At 41.8% G+C, this 11292-nt stretch overlaps 1 protein-coding gene across 1 annotated transcript; it reads left to right on the top strand.

Moving 5' to 3' along the window:
• Positions 1–163: 163 nt before the first annotated feature.
• Positions 164–9578, top strand: LOC106039698 (protein lifeguard 1-like). The gene is made up of 11 exons (XM_048077474.2): positions 164–411; positions 704–927; positions 1288–1578; positions 3126–3192; positions 4187–4240; positions 5308–5386; positions 6287–6324; positions 6408–6495; positions 7425–7511; positions 8100–8147; positions 9242–9578. Exons 2-11 carry the CDS (start codon positions 741–743, stop codon positions 9422–9424), a joined length of 1122 nt encoding a protein of 373 aa, XP_047933431.2. The 5' UTR covers positions 164–411; positions 704–740; the 3' UTR covers positions 9425–9578.
• The last annotated feature ends 1714 nt before the right edge of the window (positions 9579–11292 follow it).

Here is an 11292-nt window from a genome sequence, read left to right as displayed (position 1 = left end):
GCAAGAGCCTGATATGGATACGTTAATTTTCAACATACCATTTCTGCTTACCTCAGCAAGGGAGTGAACAAGTCACAGCTGGGATCTGCAAACTTTGCAGGTAGGCAAGAAGCAGTTGCTTTTGGTTTTGTTTCTGTCTATGTACCTGCGTATTTCCATTTCCTCCACAGTGTGCGATCGGTTTCATCAGAGTCAGTGATCGTAGAGAAGAGAAGGGCAGAAAACCTCAGGGCTTACCTAGCAGTGATCCCTTGCTTAGCAGCTTAGAAACAAAGTCTAGGAACAAAGATCTAAGAAGGCAGCAAGTGTGAAACAGGAGGTGTTGGACTCGGCATCGTGGAAGGCTGCTTGCCTTGCTGCAGACACCGCACTGCCACCCCACCCTTGGCTGTAAGCAAGACATTAATAAAGGTAAGTTTTTCAAGAAGTTTTGCTTACTGCTTCTGCTGATGTCCTACTGAATGTGTATTTAATTCTTAAACACGTATGCCACAACTACTGTGTGCAGTCAGACTTCACAGCTAGCTCGTACATCCAGTGCAGAAGGGAGAGGTGCACGGAGATCACCCAGGTCTCCAAGCTAAAGGACTTGTCTTTGAGACAGGCTGGCAAAGCTTTCCCTTTGCCCCATTCGCTATGCTGTCTGCAGCTGATTGTCATTTTGAAGTTAATACCCACAAATTGTTTTGTCATATTTTGGAAGGTGGGAAATACAGGGGAAAAACAACCCAGCACAGACAATGGATAGTTGGGATGAAAGGCATGAGTCAAGGAGAACTGGCTGGATGGAGCAAGCCCCTAAGAAACGAAATAATGAAGACCTCCTGACGTACTACTCACATCATCTTGATGCAAAAAAGAGATGTTTATGTGCAAACCAGAACACCAACTATTTCCCTCTGCCTCGTTTTGGCTTCGTGATTAGAGGTAGGTGGAAAATGCTTAGTATGCAGAGTCTCATAATTTTGGAAATAAAAATTCTGTGACTAACAGGAGAGGGTATTTTTGCTTTAATTCGTAGTGGCATGCGGAAATCTCGGCTTGGAAGATGGAAGATAGAGGTTCCCAAATCCTGCCGACATATTTCAGATCTATTGCCACAAGTTGCCTTAAAGCATGATTTTATCAAAGTGTGATCTTAGTAGAAAGAAAGGGATCATCAACTGTAGAAGACACTATGCAGAGAGTGGGCCAGCGCTCAGCATTGCAAAATTTTGTAGTTTTCATATAAAAACAGACTCTCTGTCCACAGCTGGGTTCATAATACTTTTATCTTTCTTTTAACAGACATCCAGGTATCTAAGGAGATCACCAGGAAACATGAATCAAATGGACGTTTTACTTGCAAAGAAGTTATTTTCATCGATGAACACACTGAATATTGCAGACCACTGTCACCAGAGAACCGTAACCTCACCGATGCCACAAGCCTAGTGCAAGAACAGGGGAGACAAGCAGCAAGCAGAGGTACCATACAGTCCCAAAGCATAGACTTTAGTGTGCGTTCTGGAGACAGACCAACATCAAAATCTCCAGCTAGACGGGCTGAACCAACAGATTTGTGTCATCTCGCCGAAGGTAAGTGCCTCTGCCTGGGCAAGACAGAGGGAATTGCCAAGTACAAAATTCTGTTGTCAAGAGTTGCTTGATTCTGTGCTGAGCATACACAAAGAACTATTAGTGGTATAATTGCAGAAGTAATTTTTGGCACGTCACGTCCATCGTTCCTAGAAGCGTTTGTCTATAGGTGCGACACCTTCCACATGCGCTGCTTGGGCTCCTGCTGGCAGAGCTGTGGTCAGTGCCATGCAGTCAGCATGTGCACTTTTAGTCTTTTTTGCTTAGCCTTTGGTGGAAGGGGAGGCATACACCAAACAGCGAATCATTGCTGGTTAATGTTAAATCACTGCTAGTTAATGTTTCAGCTGGACTAGCCCCTTCCCCCTTATCATTATAGTATGAGTATATTCCAGACATATCCTTGGGCTGTGCTTCTCACCTAAAGTTTCCTAAGATCTTTAAATCCAACCCTCTTGTACCACTCTACTTTAGCTTGGATTTGCACACCCCTGCCTATGAAAATGAATGCCTCACATTTAAGGGCACTGAAGAAAATATAACTCATAAACTCAGTATCACTTATTTTCACATGTGGATTATTAGACCATGGGTCTTACTCAGGACAAAAGCACAGAAATATGTTTGTGAAATGGGTTTGCGCTCAGAAATCCTGTAACGTCTCCCCCATGAGGAGTCAAATAGATGTCCTGTTTGAGTTACTGCCATAAGTTTGGAGAGAGAAACTCTGGTAGCTAAGAGATGTACCAATTCCATTTGTGTGATAATTGATTAAAACCGTAATTTGGTTGTATAATCTTTCTAATCCAATACCTGTGGAGAGCAGGTAAAACTACAGAACTACAGATACACATATTTTTGTTCTCTCTACTGTAAGATGAGGAAGGACTTTGTTAATCAGTATATACAAGATATCAGCAACCGCAATAAATGCGATCTTTATTCTGTGTAGAATATGCCTTGTAAAGTTTAAGACCAAAGTCTGCATTAACTCCAAGCAAGATTAGGAATGGATACCTGAGGCTGTTTCTAAAGTGCTGGGCCCTGCTCCTGATCTATGTGTGCATCGATGTTTTGATAGCATGGGACTGCCATGAACCATGGCAAGGTAGCTCGTGTTCAGCAGCAATAGGGGTAACCAGCCACCGTTCAGTATTAGCCCAAGCTGCCAATTTCTGAGTGACTAGTCAGCACTGAGCATATAATGAAAGTAAATAAAGGGCCTATAGCACCATTCTAAAGTTGCTGGCGAATCATCAGCCTTGTTAGGGACATACTGAAATGGGACGTGTGCCTTACAGCCACAGCTCTGTGTGGTGCTTGTACACCTGTGGGGAGGAATACCCACCCAGAGGTCCTGCACCTTGGCATCTCCCCCAGTGTGCCTGATGGCTTTTTCATGGGGAAATCACAACAACAAAAAAAAAGAAAGGCAGAAACATTTCACTCTTTCTCCATGCATTCTTGGCATAGCATGGTTGTTTTACTCATGACTTTTATTGCATTGATGAAATACTGAAATGACATTGTCTACCTTGTCTCTCTAGATTTCAGCAAGAAAGTCTACTGGCTTGCAGCAGTTTGTCTCCTTGTAACTGTGGGAGTTCTGTGCTGGTAAGTCCGGGAGCTGTTCAATCCCTCATGCACCAGCATCTCTTGGCAGCATGTGTCATGGTTAAGCTAAGCTCTTGGCTGTCTGGGGGCCAGACAACAGCTGCTGCTTGGGTGCTCATAAGGGAAATAACAGGTAATGAGAGCTTCATGACAGCTGTGTCACAGCGAGTTACAGCATTATGTAATTTGTGCATTTGAGCAGTTTGGTGATCCCTCGGCCTCCTCCCAGCTCACTTCTCACAGGAACATGGGCTTGGATTGACTCCTTTTTTTTGCAGTTAAAAGATGGAGATCCAGAAGTCGTCCAAGTCTTTGGCAGATTAAGCTAAGTAGTTAAAAAAGGAAAATAAGAGGGGCTGCTTTACACCCCAAATGCAATTGCAGTCAGCCTGATTTGCATGAATTGAGCAATACAGGCTGTTGCAGTGACTACCTCACCTCCTGTGTAGCAGGTAAGCAGCTCCTGGGGAAGTCCCTGGTGTTTTTTTGCAGGCTTCTGTAACATGAACTGTCACAGAACTAGTGTATTTACTGGTGAAGGTGGCATACAAGCAGAGAATGTAGCAACACAGGGGAAACAAGACTATCCACCACGTCTATTAAAGGGGCGTTTTCAATGTGAAGGGAAGGGAGGATCACTCTGTCTGCATAAACATTCTCATCTTCAGCGCATCGCCTCCAGACAGCACCAGAGATGATCACAGGCACAGACTTCTGAATCTGTTACTGCTTATTGCCGTTATTTGTCTGTTACTGCTCATCAACCACCTTTGCCATTTAAATTCCTTTCTCCGAGCTGTCCAAGAATTGTGGATGTGGAGACCTTGGTCTGAGGAGCATGCAAAGCAGGGTGAAGGAAGCAGCACTAAGCATAAATGACAGGGCTGTACTTATCCATTGACACTCTGACAATCGGTAGTGCTCCATGGACATGCTGAAATGCACGTTTTGAGGCCTTGTAGGATGCTGTAACTACTGCTTTGTCTTTGCCCAGGATGAGGCTACGGCATCAGCTGGGGAATTACTACTGGCTTTCCCTCGTACTTATGTAAGTACCCAGCAATGAGGCACCGAGCTGCTGGTTCAGGTAAACACTATGAACTCTGAGAGATTATCATCAGTACCCCCTGGTATCCTGCTGCTTCTCTTCCTGCAGCATTTGGCTCTCTTTGTTGGTAGCGTTAAGGTATGAGGAGGAAATGAATCTCATTTCTTAACACTTCCTCTTCACATCTTCCACAAACTTTTTTCTTCACTGAAGGCTGGAAGTGCAATGTGGATTGTAAATAGATATCTACCTAGCGCTGTGTGCCGAAAACAACCGGCTGCTGTAGCTTCTCTGCAAGCTCTGGGCCCCGCGCAGCCAGGCAGCTCCCACGGCTGCGCTTGGCCAGGTGCTGAGTGGAAGAGGAAGAAAACCTCACAGCTGCCTGGGGGCTGTCGGGTGGGGAGGGAAAAGCGGGGGTGCTCTTCCTGAGGCAGGATCCATGAACTGGGGCTCACGTCTGGCTTTTACACTGTAATGGGCTCAGGTCATGTCCAGCCATGGCTGTCTGCAATGGGTGAGCTCTGCTCGTTGCACTCAGGTGTGTAGAGAGACACAAAAAGCAGAATAACATAAAGCCACTGGTTATGCTGATGTACTGCTTATCAAAAAGCTCATGGACGTACATCAAATCCTCTTCTGCAAAAGCATGGCCCTTGTGTTTCCCCTGATGCAGCCTTCTAATAAAAATCTTCAATGGTAATCACTTGGGCAAGTTAGGGGTAAATAATTGTTAAAGATGCACCCACAGTATTTTTCTGATGTGCCTACAGATATATGACAAATACCTGAGTGTTTGTTTATTTACTTGAATTGCAAGTATATAAGTAATGAGTCATTTCTCCATTTCAGTCAGTATGGCTTCCATAACTAAGACTTCATTTCAATAATATAAAAATATATCGAAGAAACAACTGAATATTTAGTGGATGAATTACTACGTATGAAATCCAAATGTTTTGCTTTCTGTAATTAAAGCTGTTACTTGTGCTTGTGCTTATTTGAACTATCAGTCACTAAAAATGTGTTCTTTGCTGCTTTTATTTATTTATTTATTTATTTTTATCCAGGATGTCTATTGCTACTGTTATCCTGAGTTCAGTTGTCAGCCTAATTATTTCAAAAAATGCCTTTTGCACTTGGACAGTGGTAAGTATATTGCTGAAGTCCATGATTTTTCCTTTTCAAGTTCTTTTATTTCTCATAATCAGACATGGAAGTGAAAATTCTCCTCAGGGAAAAAAAAAATAGTTAAAATGTCTGCATAATTTCCATCATGGAATTTTTTTCCCATTCTGCAAGGCAATTGTTCTGAACAATACTCATTTCAAACAATTGGGAAAAAGATTATTTTCTTCCTGAAGGCAGGTGGAACTGCACCAAGGGCATACTCTAGATGTTCCATGCATTACTCAGTGTATTCTATATATATATATATGGTGTATTTTAGCACTTGGCTAGATCTTTAGAACTAAAATTGCTTACAGATATGTCTGTTGGCTGGTCACAAAGCCCTGCAGCTTATCACAGGGCTGTAAACTCAGCAGTAGTGTATCCATTCACTGAAACAAGAATGAAACTTAACTAAATTTTGTCATGGATGTACAAAGTACAAGGGAGAGAATAATGAGTGAATAAGTCTTCTCTGAGCCAGTTTTGCAGGTCTTCCTTTTGTCCTTCATTTTCCTGATACGAGAAATTCTCGGAGAGTGACGTGGCTCTCAGAGGTCCCATCCTCTCAGCTATGTCTATAAGAAACTGACTGGGGAATGAGCCCCTCTTTCTGTGCTGCTGGTTGGTGTCCTGAACACAGAAAATCAGGACAGTGCCACTGTTCCAACACTCAGACATACAGTTATAATACCTTAATGACAGGCATTGCCTGAAGATCCAGCCTCCTTAGGGACCTTACCATCAGAATCCTGACCATTTAGGTTAGTTTTAGCACTTCGCACTTTAATCAAAAACTAAAATAAAAATATTTAGTATTTACTAAGTGGGGTTGTTCTTTTTCTCTTTAAAAAAAAAATCTCCTTTTTATCTTTTTAGACAGTAACTGGAAGTGTAATAATTGGAATAATTTCAAAGTAAGTCCTTTAAGAATTTTTCTTTCACTATCATACATTCTACTTGGGCATTTTGAGGTAACAGATTGCTTCTTTTGTCTTAGTTTCTATGAAACAGTGACTATAATGCAAGTTGGAGGAATGACTGCATTTGCAACCCTGTTACTGTTTTTATTTGCTCTGAAGACAAATGTAAGTACTTTTAATGGATTAGGTAACAACAAATAATCTAAATTGTCATTATTTTAATGACCCTTTTATATCTGTTTTGGCTTTTTTGAGTCACTCAATTCCTAAAAGTTTTGTTTGCAATTCAAAAAAAGTAGCAGCAGGACAAGAGGGAATGGCCTCAAGTTGCGCCAGGGAAGGTTCAGGTTGGAAATGGGGAGACATTTCTTCTCAGCAAGAGCAGTCAGGCATTGGGACGGGTTGCCCAGGGAGGTGGTGGAGTCACCGTCCCTGGGGGTCTTCAAGGAAAGTTTGGACGTGGTGCTTAGGGACATGGTTTAGTGGGTGACATTGGTGGTAGGGGGGTGGTTGGACCAGATGATCTTGGAGGGCTTTTCCAACCTTAATGGTTCTGTGATTCTATGAAAGTAAAAAAGAAAGAAAGCGGAGCAGTCTGTGCTGAAAACTGTGGCACTAATAGCACCAATCCTGCTCTCCCTGTCCCATCCTCATTCTTCAGTCTACAGGTTCCCTACTGTAAAGGCAAGAGAATTCAAAATTTAAACATGGAATGTATGTTATTTCAAAATAGCTTTTACCCATGAACGTATCACCATTTATCTGTTCCTTAGAGCCTCTCTCAGAAATGCTGATCATTATCAATAGGAAGGCAGTAGGAGCTGGAAGTCAGCTTAAGAGGTTAACAGGAACAGAATTAGAAATAAATTAAATCCATTTTATAGAATTGTTTAGTTTACTAACAGACCAGAAAAGGGAGCAAAAGCTTAAGTCAGCTGCAGTAATCTCAGGATTTGTCTTTATGCATGTCACTGGTGTTAGTTTATTAGTCACCCTCCTTGAAAAATATGTAATATTTGTTGGTTTTTTTTTGGTTCAAAAATGTGTTGATTAATTGCAACTAAAGACAGTTTTACTGTGCTTGGTGTCCTCAGAAACCCCTGACAAACATGGCCATATCAACCACTACAAGCACCCTGGGCACTGCTGGGGCAATCGTTTGTGTCCTTAGAAATTCATACGTAAGTAGTTTACTGGATGTGCACTTAGTGGATATATGGGCATGGGTTAGCCCATATTGTGCAGTACCTGTAATCACTCTGTCTGACTAGGGTAGTATCAGTAGCTTTACATTGCAGCAAATAATATAAAACTGTTTCAATGCAGAGCTCCTTTTCTGTATTAGGGTAAGTCTGGCAAAAAAAAAAAAAAAATAGAAGGCAAGTTTAATGTTTAATCAGCTGATGAGTAGATTCTTTTTTATATATCTATGATGTGCTTTTTTTCCTGTTTTATTCCATAATGAATGGCAAGAGCAGCTGGCTAAAAAGGTACTAAAGTGCCTGTGGATTATCCAATAAAATAAACTGATGAGTTTTGTTTCTTCCCAAACCAAACAATTATGGATCACAGTTATGTAAATAACAGAAGTGGATTTACATCTGTTTCAGGTTAACTGCTACATCACTTATTGTTTTGTTTTTATTGTGTGGTCTGTTTTAGATTCCGTGCTGCTGTGGGTTCAAAAGCAGTAAGGGATGTCACTTTTACAGGTTTCTGGCTTTCACTTCATAGAGGCAATGCTCACAGGTCTTTACTCTTCCTTACAGGTGTTCCAGGCTATATACGCTCTATTTGGAATGCTGCTCTTTGCTACGGTAAGTAAATTTATAAGACCCACAAGTAAATCATTATCTCACTACAAACTCTTTTCTTCTGCTTAAGCAAAAACTTCATGTCCAGAGCAAGGTTTCCTAACCCTGCAGCCCATCCCCTCTCTGTGTGCCCTGCTATGTGATGTGAGGAGGTGCTGAGACCTGCATATTTGCAAAACTGGCTGCTTTTTAGGCCTATTCTATAGAAAGACAAACCCCTTCTCCAACAAATTTGCACAAGCTGCACTTCTTACTTGTCAAAATCTGGAAATATTTTGTTTTGCTGCTAAAGCACACAAGAGATTTCCAAACTACTTGCATCTCTCTGATGGCAGTAAAATGGCAAAAAGCTTTTCTATATACAAGGGCTGGTGATGTGGTCTGTTTCTTGGCTGTGGGTGAGAGGAGGGTGTGCGTCCTCTGTACGTGTGAGTATTTGAGAAAACCAAGGGGTCTCCAGACAGACTGCAGTTTTAGAGCACCCCTGGCCTCCAATGAGAGGAGTGGTGTGGCGTGGTTTGCCCTCCAGCTTCACAGACACCTCCGTGGGCTGGAAGTTCATTATAGCACCGTTGTCACTCATGGGCAAGGAGCTGCATGGGAAAAGCCCAGAAACCAGGGAACCCGAGTGAAACTGAGGCAAGAAAAAGACTCATCCTTCAGACATGAGAAGGAAACACAACTTTCTTGCAAACTTGCTGCTGCCCTTGCTATGCTCAGGTTTCCTCTCCGAGTTTGTTTGGATTCTCCCCCAGTAACATCTTCTTTTACTCCTGAGACTCTTTCTCCACCTTGGGTTCTGAGTGGTCATTGTCTAAAAATAATTTTGTAGTCCTGAGGGTTCGACAACCAACTGTTGTCCCTGCTGGAGAAGGTTTAGGACCTCTTCATCATTAATGGGGAATTTCAGTCATTCTCTGAAACAAACTTCATACTCTAAATCAGACACTGACAGTTCTGCATATTGTCCCTTTATACAGAAATTTCTTGCCAAATAAGGCAGATGGCAAGGAAGTACTTTTCATTTGGTGTAATTTGTAGAAATTCCCAAAAGCAAAACCGATTGTAAGCATTGTTTTCTTCCCTTTTCTAACAAGGATCTGACGAGGACAGTAGCTGAGCTCGAAAGTCAACGGACAACCAACAAAAAAGTCAAAAAGTCAAAGCTTGAAAGTCAACCAACAAAAATGCAACGCTCCATGGACTATGCTGAGGCAGCACAAAGACTTGTCATATCTATTGCTATGATCTTCTTCTTCACTTTGCTATTAGTTGGTTGAACGCACAACAAAGCCGAGTATTTTGGCAAACTTCAGTTTCAGCGCAAGTCCTGTGTTACCCAAAGGAAGGTGCGTGACAGCTCATTCAGGCGTTCTGGCGAGGTGATTACGGGATGGATTTCCATATAATAAACTTCCTATAGATGAAAAAGTATCTTAATGTTACGGGATGTATTTTCATATAGTAATCTCCCTACAAATGAAAAATTATCTTAGGGTATTGTGTGAAAAAGTATTAACGAGGGGGTGGGCAGCTGAGTGTGGTATAATGTACTGTATATTTTGCTTTGCTCATGGGATGGTCTCACCGCAAGGCTTAGGGTCAGACTTATTAATTAATGAGTTATGTTGCATGTATTGCCAAAATTGCACCCAAATGAAAAGCTTTTGGGGGCTGCAGAGAAAGGAGGATGGAAAATATTTGAGGGGGTCACAATGGTTACTGTGAATATCTTTTAAGAGTTGTTATTTTTACTTTCTGATGCTAGGTAAGTTGAAAAACCAGCAAAACAGAAATCCAGACAAAGTGAGAGAAAGGAGAGGAAAAGTCAGGAGTGAGGGCACTTTAGGATTAATTACTGCACCATCCTGAACATGGGCACACATCTGAAATGTATGTAACAAGTTATATAAAAATTTGAGATTTAACTCTGTATTAGCATAATACTGCTAGTTTTGGAAAACTTGGAGCTATTGACAACATCCCCTAAATTCAGTGCCTATTCCCTTAAGGCTGACTATTCAGAGGCTACAAGCTGAAACAAATATATCTCATTCCTGTTGTCACAGGTACCACTGTATTAAAAGCGTTCAGTATCTGAGACTTTCAAAACATATTTCATCGCAAATCAAACCTTTTAATGAAGTTAAAACAACTGTAATGCAGCTTTTATAGACTTTCACACAATATGCTAAAGTTGATTTGGGGCTTCTGAGTGCTGTAGTGTCCCGGTTTCAGCTGGGATAGAGTTAATTGTCTTGCTAGTAGCTGGTGTGGTGCTGCTCTGGATTTAGGATGAGAATAACGCTGGTAACACCCTGATGTTTTAGTTGTTGCAGAGCAGTGCTTCTCACACCGTCCTGCCAGCGAGGAGGCTGGGGATGCACCAGGAGCTGGGAGGGGACAGAACGAGGACAGCTGCCCCAGGCTGGCCAAAGGGGTGTCCCACACCAGGTGGCATCATGCTGAATAATACAGCTGTGGGGCTGGCCAGGGGAGCTGCTGTTGCTTGGGGACTGGCTGGGCATAGCTTGGCTGGTGGTGAGCAATTGCATCATGCATCACTTGTTTTGTATGTTCTTTTTGCTGCTGTTATTTTTTATTGTTTTTTCTTTCTTACTAAGCTCTCCTTATTCAACCCATGAGTTCTTGCACTTTTCCGTTCTCTCCCCCCATCCCGCTGTGGGGTGGGGAGAGAATGAACAAACAGCTGTGGGGTGCTTAGCTGCCTCCTGGATTAAATCACAGCGTAAGGTAACATCATATATTTAAATATATAAATAAATGTGAAAAGATTTATACATCTAAATTTAAGGGCAGTTATGTCTCCTATCCCTCACAGGCAGCAGGAACCAGTGACCACAGGGAATTCAGGCTACCTAAGCACACGTCATAGTGTTTCGAGCTGACTGGTTTGTAAAATGATTAGTACAGAAAATTTTGATGTTGGTATTTCAGTATTTGGTATTTTTCTGGTTCTACTATTTAAATATTTTCATTGGCGTACTCAGACTATCAATATATAGAAGTAGTCTTCACTTCCCTTTCCTTAGTAAATGTTTAATTTGAATTCAGATTTTTTTTTTTCTTACTTATCATTCATTGCAAAGATAGGAAAAAAAAAAAAACAGAAATAATAATGATGTGA

The sequence above is a fragment of the Anser cygnoides genome, chromosome 2 (assembly GCF_040182565.1).
Source record: "Anser cygnoides isolate HZ-2024a breed goose chromosome 2, Taihu_goose_T2T_genome, whole genome shotgun sequence".
In the NCBI taxonomy this organism is placed as follows: Eukaryota; Metazoa; Chordata; class Aves; order Anseriformes; family Anatidae; genus Anser; species Anser cygnoides.
Note: the sequence above shows the minus strand (reverse complement) of the source record. Positions and strands in the feature narration are given on the sequence as shown.

What these genes read in the sequence shown, in the direction of transcription:
- LOC106039698 (XM_048077474.2), top strand. Translation starts at nt 741, where the DNA reads ATGGATAGTTGGGATGAAAGGCATGAGTCAAGGAGAACTGGCTGGATG. An exon ending in GTGTCCTTAGAAATTCATAC is followed by an intron (nt 7,512 to 8,099) that starts GTAAGTAGTTTA and finishes TCTTCCTTACAG; the next exon opens with GTGTTCCAGGCTATATACGC. An exon ending in GAATGCTGCTCTTTGCTACG is followed by an intron (nt 8,148 to 9,241) that starts GTAAGTAAATTT and finishes TTTTCTAACAAG; the next exon opens with GATCTGACGAGGACAGTAGC.